General features: G+C 41.7%; 1 protein-coding gene across 4 annotated transcripts in view; it reads right to left on the minus strand.

Annotated features, from left to right (window-relative positions):
• Positions 1 to 17,966, minus strand: part of TBCD (tubulin folding cofactor D) — a 218,846-nt gene that overhangs the window by 34,970 nt on the left and 165,910 nt on the right. For all 4 annotated transcript variants that reach the window (XM_053293259.1, XM_053293260.1, XM_053293262.1 and 1 more), the window contains exons 22-27: positions 15,636 to 15,696; positions 14,443 to 14,465; positions 8,987 to 9,018; positions 7,176 to 7,238; positions 6,257 to 6,333; positions 1,382 to 1,460 (exon numbers count right to left, since the gene is read on the minus strand). In XM_053293259.1, the coding sequence (XP_053149234.1) occupies positions 1,382 to 1,460; positions 6,257 to 6,333; positions 7,176 to 7,238; positions 8,987 to 9,018; positions 14,443 to 14,465; positions 15,636 to 15,696 (335 nt within the window). The remainder of the gene's footprint in view (positions 1 to 1,381; positions 1,461 to 6,256; positions 6,334 to 7,175; positions 7,239 to 8,986; positions 9,019 to 14,442; positions 14,466 to 15,635; positions 15,697 to 17,966) is intronic.

Consider the following 17,966-nt stretch of genomic DNA (forward strand, 5'->3'; position numbering starts at 1 on the left):
GAAGTACACCCCACCTTCAATTCCTGTGAGTCTGTGGGGCAGAGGAAAGAGGGGCAGCACCTAGCTTACACTCTACATCGTGTGGTACAAAGGCAATGATTGGACGCCATCTGGATGCTGTGGAAATTTGTTGGTTTATGGAGCACTTTGAGTGCAAGTGCTACTCTTCCCATGGGATATAGTTTTATTACATCTCTGTATAGTCCAGATTTGGGGGGGGGGGCTGTTTTTGCTACAGCTGAATATTGTCTTAGGAAATGTCTTGGTTGGTTGAGTCGGTGTCGACTCCTGGTGACCACAGAGCCATGTGGTTTTCTCGGTAGAATACAGGAGGGGTTACCATTGCCTTCTCCTGCACATTATGAGATGATGCCTTTCAGCACCATCCTATATTGCTGCTGCCCGATATAGGAGTTTCCCACATTCTGGGAAATACACCAGCAGGGACTCGAACCAATAGCTTCCTGCTCTCTAGGCAGGTTGTTTCTTCACTGCGCCATTAGGTGGCTTAGGAAATGTCTTAGGCAGCCATTAAAAAGCCTCATCTCAACATTGTACAGGAGGTGATGCAGAACACTTTTCAATCAAGTGGCAATTGGGAGCGGAAATTTGCTGGAGACAGTACAAACAACATGGTCCCGCACATGTGCAAATCAGGATTATAGTCATCCCTCAGCAACGGTGGTTTTCCCAATCATGGTTTTGAGTATCCGCGACTGGGAAATTGTGACCGGTCTCGCCAACCGCAACCCAAGTATCTGCAGTTTGGTGAAATTTTTTTTGGTGGGGGGGGGTCCCGCAATTTTGGGGTGGTTCAGAGGTTCAATCCACTCATTCCTCTTGCTGATCCTGTCAACTCTTCATGATTTAAAGTGATTTTGAGTGGTTGGGGGGGGGGTCAAAAGTGCTTTGAGGGATTTGGGGGCTTTCAAAATTTTCATGAGGTTCAATCTCCTCACTCCTCTTGCTTATTCTTGTTGATTTTAAGGGATTTTGGGTAATTTTGGGCAAATTCTTTGTATTTCTTCTTTGATTTTTTTGGTCTTTTTGTGACCACAGTTCCCCTAAGCACGATTTCCATTGATTTCAATTGCTTGACAACTGCAAATTTGCCAATGGTGAGGTTTTGCCAGAACGGGAACCCTCATGGTTGGCGAGAGAGGACTGTATTTCATTTCTCCAGAAGAGACGAGCAATGCATTTTAACTACCTTCACCTCCAATTAAGTGTATCTTAAATGCCTCCATAACTGGGATGGTCCTGAGAAGTTACTAAACACTGAAGCAATGATTTTATGGCTACTTTTGTCTCTGCTTCTAGCTAACAAGATTGTCATATGTTATCCCTTAATGGAGAGAGAGAAAAACTTGTGAATCAATACCTTGTTGAGCTGGATTTGCTCCTCCTTCACTGCAGTAATATTCATTACACAGAGCAGCTAATGCAGAGACTGCTGATTCCTAAACAAAGGCAAGATTTTGCAAGAATAAAATATCTTATCTTTCATATTAAAGTTGAAAGCAGGAAACATTTCTGTTGTAGGAAACTCCAGTGCATAAGATAGTTTCTACATCTCTCACTCTGTGTCAGATAACCCATTCACCTTAAACAGGGAGCTTTCATGTGCTTTTAAATAATGAGGCTGCTGAAGGTATATTGGCCATGCATATTCACCTTTAGCCTGCTCACAGTTTTTGTTGACTGATCTGCAGGAGACCCTTTAAACTGATGAATATTTTTAATTAGCGGCCTATTACAGAATAAAATGGTCACAGGCAGGCCATGCTGTATGAACAGCATTAAATTACAAACGATTCTGGATGATAATATCTAGCCAGCAGAAGGATTTCAAGATACCATGGTGAACCATGGTGATACCATGGGAAGGAGAGCTGGTCTTGTGGTAGCAGCAAGCATGACTTGTCCCCTTAGCTAAGCAGGGTCTGCCCTGGTTGCATATGAATGGGAGACTTGACGTGTGAGCACTGGAAGATCTTCCCCCCAGGGGATGGAGCCGCTCTGGGAAGAGCAGAAGGTTTCAAGTTCCCTCTCTGGCTTCTCCAAGATAGGGCTGAGAGAGATTTCTAGCTGCAACCTTGGAGAAGCCGCTGCCAGTCTGTGAAGACAATACTGAGCTAGATAGACCAATGGTCTGACTCAGTATATGGTAGCTTCCTATGTTCTTAACCGTGCATGATTTTTACATCTTTAAAGCTCTTCGATATAACCTTGACAATTCTAAACTGATAACGCTGAAATGAATTTCAATAAATTAAGTTACTAATCCTAAAATATGAGCATATCTCTCATGCTTACTCAATAATTTGCTTCATATGCTCAAACTACTCTGTGTACACATAACCATTCGTGGATTGTATCCTAATAATGCACTGCATGAACAGAAGCTCATTTACAGAAGGTTGTGCTCAGAGGAGGATGTCTGAAGACTGTTCCATGAGCAAAGCTCTCTTCCATGAACACAAGTTCTTCCATTCACACAGTGCAAGATTAGAAAACAACACTGTACTTTTGAAAGCAACATCCATAATAGCTACAGACGTAAACATTAATACATTAATAGGTAAACCAGCCTTCATGCATGGTGCACATCTGTGCAACTGTCCCATAAGATGGGGAAAGGTGCCAATCTGGGTAGAGCTCATTAGACTGGTTGGGACTGTACTACAGCCAGCTTCCTGAAAGCTTACGGGTTGTGCTATAAACTACAGAGCTTGTTGCAGCCTTTCCATATTCTCCCAGGTAGAAAGGAAAGGGGAGTCGTGGTTACACTATACTATGCCTTCAGTTCTAAACAGAATTATATAGTAACTAACCGATGTATAGTACAATTTTATGCATATGTATTTGAAAGCAAGTCCCACTTACTATGGTAGGACTCACATCCAAGTAAACAGACATAAGATTGCACTCTATATTGGATGGAATATTATATCTCTGTATACATGTCATTTTATCATTAGACAAAGAATTCATAGAAATGGCCTTGGGGGTCATTTCCAGTCGCCATTTTGTCAATAGGGGAAGAAGAAGAAAAGCATTCCCGCTGTAAATTTTCATGGAAAAACTGGGAATTTGGGACTGGGGGGAGGCATTCCTGGACAGCTGGACACACACGATGAATGGTAGGGCACTTTATTTGTCTTATGTCGTTCCCCCCTGTGTTTTTGTATGTGTGTTTTGCTCTTTTTGCCAGCCTCCAGGCATCTAACCCCTTCCCCCATCCCACTGACTTCAATGCCCTGATACCCGTGGTTCCATTATCCATGGTTCCCCTGAAAAAAAGAACCCCTGTGGATAACAAGATTCAGCTGTACTCCTGGGACCCAAAGCTCTCTCTGGTTCCTCAGACTGAGGCAGTGGCCAGAAGTGCTTTCTATCAGTTTTGGCTAATACACCAACTATGCCCACTTCTGGAGGTAAACAACCTCAGAACAATGGTACATATACTGGTAACTTCCAGACTATATTTCTGTAATGCGCTTTACGTGGGGCTGCCTTTGTATGTAGTTCAAAAACTGCAATTGGTACAGAATGCAGCAGTCAAATTGGTCTCTAGGGTGTCCCAAAGAGACCATATAACACCAATTTTAAAAGAACTGCACTGGCTGCCAATATGTTCCCGAGCAAAATACAAAGTGCTGATTATTATCTATAAAGCCCTTAACAGCTTGGGTGGGTGCAGGATATTTAAGAGAGTGCCTTCTCTCGGTTTGGTTACGGCTGCCACTTGGTCATTTGGTGGCGATGTGGAACTGGGCTTTCTCTGTGGCTGTCCCAGGGCTTTGGAAGGTGCTCCCTGTCAATATAAGCGCTTCTACATCTTTGGCTGCCTTCAAAAACTCACTTAAGACACACCTGTGTTCTCAGGAGTTTTGCAAAATAATTTTTAAAAATGCTTTTGTTAAAACTATTTTTAAATTGTTTATGATTTTTACATTGCTTTTATTATTTTAAGCTTTGTACACCACCTTGAGATTTAGGTGTTAGGCCATTTATAAATGTAACAAACAAACAAACAAACAAACAAACAAACAGGCAAGCAAGCAAGCAAACATGCATGCGTACATACATACATAGTATGTAAGGTAGTGTTCCATGGGTGGCGGGGACTCCTGTCATCTCCTGATTGTCATGGATGAATCATGATCTGGTTAGGGTAGGACTTGCAGACAAAACCCACCTCTGTAAGGGTGAAGGACCCATTAGGTTGGTCTACCCAAGAAGGTTATTGGACCCAACAGGATTCCAAGAAGCCTTGAAATGGTTTGGAGTTGGCTCTGCTAGTGATTTTGTCAATGCTCTGGTGCAAACATAGAATAATGAACTCACTAGAGCAGTAGACACAATCACTCCCAAGCATCCTCTCTGGCCTGCTTTAAAGACAGCCCTGTGGTATTCAGATGAACTAAGGGAGTTGAAGTGGCAAGGGAGACAACTAGAGCACAAGTGGGGGAAGACTCGGCATGACTCGGTCACAACACAGAGCACATTTGAAGATCTATGCTCTGGCAGTGTGGGCGACAAAGAAGCCGTTATCTGCTCGCATTGCTTCTGCAAATTCATGTCCAGCTGATTTGTCTAGGGTGATGAGGGGGCTAGTATGTACCCCCTTCCCCTTGAAATTGAACTTGGAACCACTGGACACTCTCGATGAAGTTTTTAATGACTTTTTTGCAGATAAAATATATATCTGGGCCAAACTGGATCCCACAGTTACTGCAGAGTCTATTGTGGAGGTGTCCAGCAACTCCTCTTATGAGATTAGAATGGATCACTTTCAGTTTGTGATTGCTGAGAAAGTGGACAAACTGCTTCGGAATGTGCATCCTACAACCTGTTCTCTTGCCCCACTTGTCTTATCTTATCTGGTAATTGTATTATCAGAAAGGATCTGGTAAATATCATAAATACTTCTCTAAAGGAGGGCAGGATGCCTTGTCTTAAGGAGACTATTTGAAGAAATCTTCATTGGATCCCTTGGAGTTGCCTAATTACAGACCCATTTCTAATCTTTCATGGTTGGGCAAGGTGATTGAGCTGGTGGTGGCCTCTCAGCTCCAGGCAGTTTTGGATTATACAGATTATCTAAACCCATTTCAAATTGGCTTCCAAGTAGGCTATGGGGTTGAGACTGCCTTGGTCGGCCTGATGGATGATCTCCAATTGGCTATCAACAGAGGGAATGTGACTCTGATTATCCTTTTGGATCTCTTGGCAGCTTTCAATACCATTGACCATAGTATCCTTCTGGGTCACTTGAGGGATTGGGCGGCACTGTTTTACAATGGTTCTGTCCCTACCTCTCTGGCAGATTCCAGATGGTGTCACTTGGAGACTGCTGCTCTGCAAAGTGAGAACTAAAATATGGTTTCACAAGGCTCCAGACTGTCTCCAATGCTCTTTAACATCTACACTCCCCCTGAAAGATTAGGTACATAGCTCGGGAGTACTCCTGGATACAAAACATTCTCTGGTTTCTCATGTTGATGCAGTGGCTGGGAGCGCTTTTTATCAGCTTCAGCCGATACTTCAGCTATGTACATTTTTGGAGGTAAATGACCCTAAAACTGGTAACCTCTAGGCTTGACTACTGTAATGCACTGTATGTGGGGCTGCTTTTGCACGTAGTCCAGAAACTACAATTGGTACAGAATGCAGCAGCCAGACTGATCTTTGGGACAACCCAAAGGGACCATATAACACAGATTTTGAAAGAATTGCACTGGCTACCAATATGTTTCCGAGTGAAACACAAAGTGCTGGTTATTTACCTATAAAGCCCTTAAAAGCTTGGGTCCAGAGTACTTAAGAGAGCACCTTCTTTGTCATGAACCCTGTCACCTATTAAGATCATCTGGAGTGGTCCGTTTATGGTTTCTGCAGACCCATTTGGTAGCAACTTGGGACCAGGCCTTCTCTGTGGCTGCCCCGGGGCTTTGGAATATGCTCCCTGTCAAAATGAGAGCATCTCTTTCCCTGTTTGCTTTCAGGAAGACCCTCAAGACATACCTGTTTTCTCAGGCTCTTAACTGAAAATTTTAAATTATTTAATGTGTTTTTACCTGTGAGCTTGTTTTATTTGCTCCATGAATTTTAAGAGTTTTATACTGTTTTTATATTTGTTGTGTTTTTTAATTTGTACACTGCGAGGTATACATCAGAGGTATACATCAGGCGAGATAGATAGATAGATAGATAGATAGATAGATAGATAGATAGATAGATAGACAAATACTTTTATTTGCTGTCTTGCATTGCTTGAAACAAGATGAAGATTTCGTAAACTGTCATTTATCAGCCACTGCCAGCCATCTGGAAGGAAAGAAAGAAAGCATAGTTGGTAGTATACTTGTTACATAAAATTCAGTGTGCAGTATCCAAATTAGTCATGACTCAAAACTACTGAAATCAACAGGACAGGTTAGTTTTGATTAACTTAAGTCCCAGAAGTTTCAGTGGGACTTAGTCATAACTAACTTATTGTGGCTGCAGCCCAACATGTTTATCATCATTAATGACCATCAACTGTTTAATGGGTTAGAGTACTATTCTACACTGTGTTGACAGAACTACTCCCTCTCCTAAATGAACACCTTTAGAATTTTGTGTTAAATCTTCTATATATTTTCAAATTGTTTGCCAGGTATTTCCCCCCAATGACAGTTATCTTCAATTTCTTTTCACTATCAAGTTAAAAGATGTATCTATCAATGATATCCTAATATATAAAGAATGCATGAATAGTAAGGCGTATGAACAGGGTGCTCAGGAATTGGAGGTGTGGTTCAGATGGAAATTTTGCCTCGTAGCTTCTTCTGCTACCGTCGACACACTATTCTGTCTCCATTACCCGCCCCACCCCCACCCCCTGCTTACCTCCAGGTGCTCTGTTTCCTCCCACTACTATTCTATATTAAATTCAATGTGGCAACAGTTATAGCACTATGGTGCCGGTGACAGCAGGAGATAACAAGCAGAGGTACTGAGCCAAAAAGGGCTGTATCAGAACATGCACAGTCATAAGAAATAGTCTGTAACAACAGGAAGCATGGGTATCTACATCAGCCACAAAATCAACAGACCTGGGCACTGGAATAAGGATATAATTTTCAGCAGAAAGACAGGACACACTTAATATATCAAAAACAACCTACCAATTATAGGATCTTCTCTAAAGGGCATTTTTGAAAGTGACAATTTTTCAATTAAAGTGCAGACTGGAAAACAAAAAGGATTGACAACATTTCAAAAACACTGAAGATTACAATCTTGTGCAATGTTCCACTGAAGTTAGTGGGGCTTGCATACATGTAATTCTGCTCAAGGAAATATAACAACAGTTATACTGCCACTGTTACATGAAAGAAATACTGTACTGTGAATATGTTTATTGATTAAGCACATCCTAATAAACATTCTAACACAAGGTATTGAGGCGAGTCTCATGATCTGTGAGACCCACTGAAAGGGGGTTTGCGGGGAGAGTGGGCTTAGCCTGCTCTCCCTGCAGACAATCAAGGCTGCAGCCCTGGGCGGTCAGATGGGCCGCCCACACGACTGCCGTCTCCATCACGGAGCCGGCAGGGGCTGCGGGGATTTGGGGCTGTGTGGCCCCCGGAAGTTCCAGGATGCCCCGCGAAAGAGCACGGGGCATGCTCGAGAGACTCCCGAGCCCGGGAGGCTGTTTGCAGCCTCCCGATGGGGGTCTCCCCGTGTGTTGCCACGGTGTGGAGCCACACTGTGGCAATACACAATCAGAAAACCCAGGTTACCTCAGTACTCTCTCCACTAACCTGGGCTAAGGGGAGGGGTATTTAAGCGGGTTACCCGCTTTGGGGAAACCGGGCTTGCCTATGGGCCCAGTGGTTCCCACAGCCTGTGGAAAGCGGGTTAAGCTCCCTTAGCCCACTTTCCACTGATCGTGAGAATCACCTCTAAGTCTTCTGGAGCTATATATTATGGTATAGTCAAAGTTACCTTCAACCAATCACATCCACTAAAACAGCTGCATTCAGAGATCTAACCAACTCCTCAGCTCTGCATAATACTACAAACAATTCCTTAACATGAAGTCAGTGCATAATGTCCGGCTTATACAGAGCTTATTTTGCAATTGGAGCCCCCATGTGTACACTAGATCAGAAAAAAAATTCTGATCCTGGAAGTAGCAGGGGCAGCAGAGTGCTGTACATCTTATTCCTAAATCAGGCCAAAGAACCTGCTTACACGTACATAGAGAGAGATGAAAAATAAAGCATCAAACAAGTATTCAGACAAGTAGTTTCTGGATCCTAAAAGGATACAGTTAAAAACAAAAAAACTTCTTTATTAATAGTAGTAATTAATAATAGTAATAATTAATTTTATTAATAAAGGTTACTATAACAGAAGTATAGATGAGATAAAGCAAAATGTTTCAGCTTCTGCCTTCCTCAGCTGAAATGATAAGGTAGGATGTGTGTGTGCATGCGTGCATACACACACACACACACACACACAAAGACACTTTTTTTGTGGATTATCAAGACTGTGTTCATAGTATATCAAAACACTAAGCGAAATGCTACAATTTGAATTTGTAGAATTAATGATGCTATATTTAATAATAATGTAGTATTTAATTTCGTAGATTTAAACTCATCATTATTAAATATATTAAGAACTACACTAATTAACAAACCAATCCCCACACAGAGGGGGCAGCACCAAGACAGTGGGCCAGCAGGGAGACAAGCATACCCAGGCTTTATGTTTTTGAGCGGGTATGTTTTTAATTTAATTTAACTTTTTGGTCGGGAATACAAATTCAAAAAAATTTAGGATCTTAAGATGTGGCATTTTGATGTTTACTGCGACTATACCAAATATTCAAAAAATCAGAAGACTGCAAAACAGCACCAAATGCAGAGGGTTATAATAAACATACATATTAAAGACAGGACCAAACATGTGCCATGTAACATACCAGCTGGTCTCATTAGTTCTCCACCTAAACCCCTGGAAAACAAAGCAAAAACACATTCACTGAAGATCTAAAGTCACTTCCAATCCTTCATACAACATGAGAAATTTCAAGGAAAACAGATGTATATTTCTAAGCTTTCATGCCTTGCCAAAATCCAATCACACAAATACAACATGTCTCATTTCATTCCATGTTTCATATAAAACTTCTTTTAGGATAGCTTCCAGAAAAACAACGTATGAGTATTCTGGGCCATGCAATAGCAAGAGAACTATTGTTCTCTACTGCTATAACCATTCCATCCCATTTCCTTAGTGCTCCTAATCATTTAAGCTGATCCCCCAAGAGGGCCCTTATTCCATCTTTGAAAACGGTTGTCTGTGATAAATTAAAAGACCAATATTATGTGGAAGGATTCAGAGTTCAAATACTCTTATAGAAGGATACATGTAAGGCATAGTCAATAATACTTGGTAAGATATATGGGTTTACCTTTGGTTATACAAACGTTTAGGGGAAAGAGTATTAATTAATGACAATGTCAGTTCCCATATCTGTATCTAAGTGTATATAAGCTTTGGAGAAGATACTTTCTCAACACTGCTTTCCTGAAAATCGGCGTGAATTCCTGAGGCAAGAGACACAAGCCTATACTTTCAGCGTTACATGTTCCGAATACCAGGTGCTACTGATGGTATCAAATGAACCTGGACTAGTGTCCAACTGCTACAGGCAGCTCCTGGCTCTGCTATCAACAGCAACAGTAGCAAAGGGAAGTACTGAGCAGGACAGATGAGTCCTTTCCCCAATCCTCCAACTATTTCTGCTTCAGCAGAAGATGCCACTTTGGAAATATATCTACAGCTACCAGAAATTTTCAGAGTGCTAGCTGTTGGAGGTGCTGTGGGGACTAGTGATGGATAAAGTCCTCTTGTTGGTATTAGTGTATGACCAGATGTGCAACAGTCATCGTGGGGGAAATAGGCTGCTGAGTTTATGTTTAGCAGCCAGAAACTTTAGTCTCTGTGAAGGCTGGGCTTCATCACTCAGGATGATGCTCAGCTGCCATGGCTTCTAACTATACTCTTCCTCTCCCTAATCCTCAAACTATTCTTGCCACTGCATCACTGAATCACTGGATATTACACTGGTACTAGTCTGTAGTGTTTTCTCCTTCCAGATCTAGAGCATTTAATCCTAACTGAAAAATATGAATCCCAAACAGATGCTTGTTTCAGACTGCCATGACTTTAATACTACCAAGTCAAGAAGGGCATACCACAATAATATTATGTTTGTAAGATGAAAAGAGCAAATGCTGCTAGCATCTCTTATGTCTACTTTACTTTTCAATCTACAGTTATCCAAAATTTCAACACACCTCATTATCTTTTATTTTATTTATTTTATTTGTACCCTGCCCCAAACCTCTGTCTCTTGGAAGTTTTATAGAACTGAGATACAAGCCACAGTCTTAAGGCAGATACTAGATGGCTTCCCAAAATGACCTCTCTATGTTGAATTCTCCTTTCTCCATCCCATAATGTGCTGTTTAATTTACCTGCAAGATGGCATTGTGATTTGGTGCATCCCCCGACCCCCAGGCAAGCAACAGCCAAATATATGGTGCAGGGGCAGAGATACTGACAGGTAATTGATTCTGTACCTTATGAGGAGAGATGGGAGGATGACACAGAAGGCCGTTTTCAACAGCTACCTCATATCTGCTGTAACTTGTAGTTTGGCTCTGAATCATTCACGAGGTTGGGCCAAGGCAAACCATCCCTGCTACACTATAGTCCTAAGATATACAACTTAATTGTAGAACTGGGGAGGAACAAGTTGCAGCAAAGTCCCAGATGACAGACATGGCTTTTGAGAACCTGTGTGGGTGTGTTTTATTTTTTGCTGCCATCTGGGTGCGGCTGGACAAGCAGGGCACTAACAACTAGGTTCCAATAGCCTTTGATTCTTGTCTAATTGGCAAAAATCACAGCGGGGGGGTGGGGGAGTGGGTGGAATCCAAAAGTAGGGCAATAACTTCTTCATCTCCAGTAGAGACGTGCACGAATTGCAATTCGACATGCGACTCGGGACATATGCCCAGCCCACTGAAAACGGAGGAGAGCAGGTGCGTACCTGCTCCTCCAACCCTTGCCACTTCCTGAATCAGCCGCATTCCTCCCAGCAATTTTTGTGTGCCATCGGTGCTCGGCCCCAGCTGCCCTCTCACCATCACAACACGTATGCACAGAGGCCATGCGTGTACCAGCGTCACATGAGGGCAACTGGGGGAGAGCACTGCCAGCATGTGAAATAGCTGCCTGCGAGGAGCATCGCTGATTCAGGAAGTGATGGCAAGCGGCAAAGGAGTAGGTATGCATGTGCTCTCCTCTGCTTTAAAGGGGCCAGGGATGTGTTCTGAATCACATGCTGAACTGTGATTTGTGCACATCCCTAATTTCCAGAACTACTCTTCAGGTTGGATGTAAAGCAAAACCAAAAAGGGCAGAGGAAGACAGTAAAGTAGGTATGATGCGGAAAGCCCCCCAACTGTCACTGCTTTTGCCATTATTCATTTACATAACAAACAGAAATCAAACACAGGCCCTTGTAATCACTTGGTCCTCTGAGAATATGCTTCTTATTCTGTAACAGAAGTCTTAATTCCAGACACTGGTAAATAAAAACATGGGGCAGTGGGGAGACACATATTCTGGTGTTCCTAGACAACTGGCTGCTGTTATTGTCTCAAAATTCCAAGAAACCACTTCTCAGCTGGGAACCTTCAGGGCACTGCACCTTGATTGCTCTTCAGAAAACCAGTTCAGCTTGTTCAACAGAGTGCTTTGCCTACTAAAAGCCCAGTTACTGGTTGTTACAATATTGTCCAAGGGGAAATATTTCATATGCTATTTAAAGCTATTTTGATATCCTGAAAGTATGTTAATACACTCATAAAGAATAACCCTATTAAATATAATAATTCAGGGAAAGTATGATGCTAGTTTGAGGTATAATTGATAACAAACTTTATTCAGCATCTGATAACACCAATAAATGCAAACTTGCATTTTGCTACAAAAAGCCGTTACAATGAAAATTCCATGCTGATAAAACAATTTACAGCAACCACAACCAGCTACTGTAAAGTTTCTATAAATATGAAGGATTCAAATAATGAATTCAAGCTTATTAACTAATGCATCGATCGAAGCTAGCTTTCCCCCCTAAAAGAACGGATCACATTTAAAAGGTTATTTTACTCTCAGAAATCCAATTCAAGTCTACATTTCCATGTTTGAATTGTAATGCATTAATCTGAAGCCAAAAGGCACAAGTAAATTTAGAACTGGTGTGCACTTTTCTCTTAGCAGGCTGGGGAATGCTATTAATAGCAACAAATTTTGCATGTATACAAATAAATAAAAACTGTAAAGGTTCAGGTATCTTAATGGTGCTCTCTACAGCTTTTCCAAAAATGCTCAAATCCTGAAACAATTTTTAAAGATCAAATGTGCTATGTACCCATATTCCCTTCTCATCATTGAAAGCAGGCAACAGCACTCTCAATAATCAAGGATTAGCACCCAGTTCACAACTCCGCTTACAGGCAGAGAAGCAAGGATAAGATAGAGCAAAGGCAGCCTTTGTGGAGGATGACAAGGTAAGGAGATGGCTGCTTTAAAAGGCAGTGAACAGGTTTGCTTGCTTTAGCTTGCTGTCTAGAGCTGTGGAGAACATCCCTAGTTCTATGTTTTGTAACGTTCCAGTTTGGAACATTCTGACTTGAAACGGGCCGTTTTGAGTGTTCTGAGCCTGTTTCAAGCTCAACCCCGTTTTGAGTCAGAACATTCTGAGAACTCTATGCATCATTTTAGCAGGCTGTTTTCCTGTTTTTGGCACTGGCTTTTGGCAACCATGATTTTTGTGTGATATTTTGAGGCTGCTGGTAGTCATGCCTTTCTGTGTCTTTCAGCCTTCTTCATGGATCATACAGAAATGTTCAAACCAAACAGAACTGTCCTAATGTTTTAGGTTCCTCAACTCAATTTTGATGCTTCATTTTACAACATTTAGAACTCAGAACATTAGAATTCAGGGTATCGATTGAGCAAATTGGAAAATTAAGGACTTGGATTAAAAATAGACTAAAGAGATTGGGGTGTTGTTTGGGCTCTGGGCCTGCAGGGTCTGGCTCACCCTCACAGCATATAATTAAGCTTTTTCAAGCTTTTCAAAGGAATCCAGTGCTCTTTTCCAAGGAATCCAGTGCTCTTTTCCAGCCAAATTTCTTTGAAGCCAAATATTTCCAAGGACAGCAATACGGATGTGCACAGAACAGGAGGTGCTTGGAATGGAACGCAAATCCCCAGAATGTTCTGCCAGAACAACCGGGCAAACTGGTTGTTCCGACAGAATGAGCTCGGAATGTTTCAAGTGTTTTGAGCATTCCGATCATCATTTTGGCAAGCAGTTTTCCTGGTTTTGCCACTGCCATCTTTTTGGCTTGCGATCTCCTTGCTTGATGGTTGGCTTGTCATCATACAAATAAGCCAACCATCAAGCAAGGAGACTGCAAGCCAATCAGACAGCAGTGGTAAAACCAGGAAAACAGCCTGCCAAAATGGTGTTTAGAATGCTCAAAACACTCAAAACCTTCCAAGCTCATTCTGTCAGAACAACTTGTTCTGCCAGAACATTCTGGGGACCTAAAATGTTAAAAAGTTCTAATTGGTTTGAACATTTCTGTATGATCCATGAAGAAGGCTGAAGGACACAGAAAGGCATGAATACCAGCAGCCTCAAAATATCACACAAAAATCATAATTGTTTCATGGTCCAATTGTATGTTGCTGAGCATCAAGTGACACTGGAGATGGGCAAACTCTAAGTCAGGGCTGCACAACTTTGGCCCTCCTGAAGATATTTGACTACAGCTTCCATAAGCCCTGACTACTGGCCACTGGGGTTGGAAATTATGGGAGTAGTAGTCCAAAAAACAGCTGGAGAGCCGAAGGTATGCAACCCTGCTCTAAGTTTTACTTTGCCTAGTTTGTCTAGACACCTGAAGCCAGTCCTGGTCTCAGAGCAGCTTTCATTTTCTGCTTTTTGCACAACTGCGTGACCCTTTCAAACCTGTTTAGATTGCTATCAGAGTCTGCCACACTTTCCATTGCATGAATACTATGGAAAGACTGGGTGACAATCTCACGCTTGATTAACAAATAGTCATTTGCATCTCGCACTTCCAAAAGATCTGTTACAGCAGCATGCCATCCAGGTTATGCCTGCCCTTATCAAACACAGAACAAAATGTAAGCAACTTTGCTGAGATTGTGATTTCCCACCCATTACGTATTTGGTCAAAAATTTCAAGAGCCTTTTTATTTATCCTCCAGTATCTCATTGTCACATCTGAAACAATCTGTTCTATTTGGCATTAATTCTCTTACCGGTACAGCTGACGACAACAAAGCTGCAAAAGAAAATTGATATTGAATTTTTCAAGACAAATTTTCATTTTCCCCAAGCCACACCTGTCTCCCCCTCCCCCATACCCTGATATTATATAAAAATACAGCAGGTGCTACTTATATATTCCCTCAAAACTCTGAATCTAAGTGAGTGCTTGTGATGGGACTGGATATTGTTTCACCTATTTTTACGATTAAAATCTATGTGTATTACACCCATGGCTTGTGAAAGGATAACCACTTTCAAAATGGTGAAGTTTAATAATAATAATAAAATAATAATATAAAACTTTTTAACATAAAGTTCTCAAAGCAGTATTGTTGTTTTTTAACACAAAGGTTCTCAAAGCAGCTAGAGGAATAAGAAAATGGTCCCCTGTCCCAAAGGGGCTCATGGTCTAAAAAGAAACACAAGGTGCACACCAGCAATAGCCAATGCAGGGACTCTGTGCTGGATGTAATACGGACAATTATTATTCCCCTTCTAAATATAAGAGAGCCACCTAGAAAGCCCCTGTAATGGATCTCATTTCCTCACAATATTCTAATCAATGCACAATTTTCTTTGTGGCCATGTTTCAAATCATAAATACAAAAAACCTCCTTCCTCTCCTAATTCATACAACCTTTAACATACTAGTTTATGTAAAAAGCTGTACATTCTTAGAAGTGATAAATTTATATCCCTGGAGTTACAACTTGGCCACTAGTAAAGGTCTCCATGTAATTAAATTGTAAGCACCTTGGCACATAAACTTCCCTTGTTTATGTTGATTTGTAAAGCAACATGTACATTGAGATAATATTGATAATATGAATACTTCTAATTACAGTTCAATATATTAAAGATCCAGCTACTATTAAACATAAACTATTAGCTGTGTGCTATTTTACAGACCCAGACTAGTCCTTATTGTGTATCTGTGATACCTAAGCAGCTAAAGTTTAAAGCACGATTCAAAATTATGACCTTCTAGATGTGAGTTCAGGAAACATCCTCAAGCATTATCCAAGAATCTGGGCATGATTTCCTATAAAACTGGGTATAAACCAAGTCCACAACCTTAAATATCACTTACACTATCAATTTCAATAGAAGAGATGTTCATATATTTAAACTACAAGTTTACAAATATGAAGCAAGGTTCTCAGTAGATAAAATTTGCACCAACCTCCACATGAATCTGTTTAAGTCCTTCCAAGATTTTCTCATCCAAATAAGATGTAATGGATCTGCAAAGTTAAGATGGATTTTAAGTCTTAAGATAGCATTATTTGGATTCCATAATAAGCCATTACAAAAGAACAAAAGAAGCATTCCAACAGTTGCTGGAAAGAGAATCATGAAATACATCAGGTATACTCACTGAACTCTGAAAAAGACATTTCAACAATAAAGCACACCAACCAGTATAATGATGAGCATGTGCCTTAATTGACTTTTCACACTGAAGAGTTTTTCTAAGCTTATCCAGAGTTCCAGAAGGGATTACAGTTCTTTACAGTGGTTTGTGGACAAACATGGCCAAGCTGTCACTGCATGCTGACAGCCAAGGATAAGCAGGTAACCACCTATGCCTCCTTTATGTGGAAAGGGATTCATTAGCTCTTCCTCCTCTTCCAGAGACCGCAGCAGTGCTAGCAGCTTTCACTCTTATCCATCCCCACAGTTCTTCAGAGTGGCAGCCTAGGATTGTGGGACTAGAAGTGCTTTCATTACTGCAGCTTCATTGTCCAGACCAGATTATGAGGAAAAGACAGTTCTTCTATTGTAGCAAGCAGAACTTCAGCCCTTCCCAACAGGATTGCTACCAGTTTCTGTTCCTCTTGATCGTCGCATGGGAGATTAGGGGAATTCTACCAGGCATAGACTAGTTTAGGGAAAGGACAGCCATACATTGTTCTTTGGAAAAAATATCTACCAGAGAGGAAGTTCTTCAGGGATGGGTTACCCAGAAAACCTGCTAGTGCCTAAAGCACCAGAACCCTTTCAAAAAACTGCCTAGAGCACAGCAGAAAGGGAACACAAAAAATGAAACCATTAAATTAAGTTTTCTATCAACTGTGAGGCAGTAGAAAGTGGAATTACTAGAGCTGACCATCTTATTCCTTTTTCTGTGTAAACTGCATTGAGAACATTTTGGATGAAACACAGTATATACATATAATTACAACAATAATAATGCTGTCTACTTTGTGATCTCCTTTCTGAGGCACAATAATAAGCCCTAAAATACATCCAAGGAAGGAAGCTCCTAAAGGAAACCACTGATTTAGAGAGTAGCATGGTGATGATTTCTTGCTCCTTTATTAAGTTTCTAACTTATTTGCTTTCTGACTACAGCAGCCACTAAAGCAGACTCCTCCATTATGCACCCTGCCATACCGCTTTTGCAAACTGGCAGTCAAGGAATGTTCTCCACTCGTATTCTTACTAGATTCTTCTTCCTCTTCCTCCTCCTCATCTATCACTACTACTACTACTACTGATATTTATATACCGCTCTTCAACAAAATTCTCAAAGCGGTTTACATAGAAAAATAAAACACACATAAATAAGATGGCTCCCGGTCCCTAAAGGGCTCACAATCCAAAAAGAAACATAAGGCAGACACCAGCAACAGCCACGGAAAGGATGCTGTGCTGGGGCTGGATAGAGCCAGTTGCTCTCACCTGGCTAAATCTGAGAGAATCACCACTTTAAAAGGTGCCTCTTTGCTCAATTAGCAGGGATACTCAACCAGCAGGGGTATGGTCCACGACCAGCCAGCAAATTACGGTCCACGACCAGACAGCAATTACAGTAATCAACAGTTACAGGCAACATAACTTAAAATACTCTGATATTAAATAATAATGAATAACTAGCTGATATGGCGCAGAGCATCTGCGCCCCTAGTTTGCCCCCGCCGCTTTCTCCCCCCACACCACCCGCTCCCACTTTTTTGCCTGCCCGCCACCGTCTTCTTCTCCCCCCACCCTCCACCGCCTTCTTCTTCTTACCCACCCGCCAACCCCATCATCTTCTTTTGTGCCGCCCACCCTGCCATCCCTGCCATTTTCTGGCTGTTTGCCTACAGCCCACCTGCCACCTGGTCACGGCCGCGGCTGGGCCGGCCGCCAGCCGCCCGATCGCAGCCAGCCGCCATCTTCTTCAACCGGCTGCCACCACCACCACAGCTGCCATTTTCTTCCCTCCCAACTTTCCCGTGGCTATCCAGCAGCTCTCCGAACTCTCGCAAGAGTGGCCAGACATGGGGTTAGCCAAGGATACATCTTAGGAAATTAAATATATAGAAGATGCTAAACTAGCAACCCACCACCAGAACAACACATGTACCTTACATGACATAAGGATTAATCATTTGTTTCCTGATACTACAAGCAGTAGTGCAAAATTTAGCCACACAGTAAGTAATCTCAGCATCAGAATTAAAAAGGGAGATTTACATAAAAGTCTTCTTACTAGTTTACTGAAGACTGGAAACCAAGTTACTTGATG

Source organism: Hemicordylus capensis, chromosome 2 (assembly GCF_027244095.1).
Source record: "Hemicordylus capensis ecotype Gifberg chromosome 2, rHemCap1.1.pri, whole genome shotgun sequence".
Lineage (NCBI taxonomy): Eukaryota > Metazoa > Chordata > Lepidosauria > Squamata > Cordylidae > Hemicordylus > Hemicordylus capensis.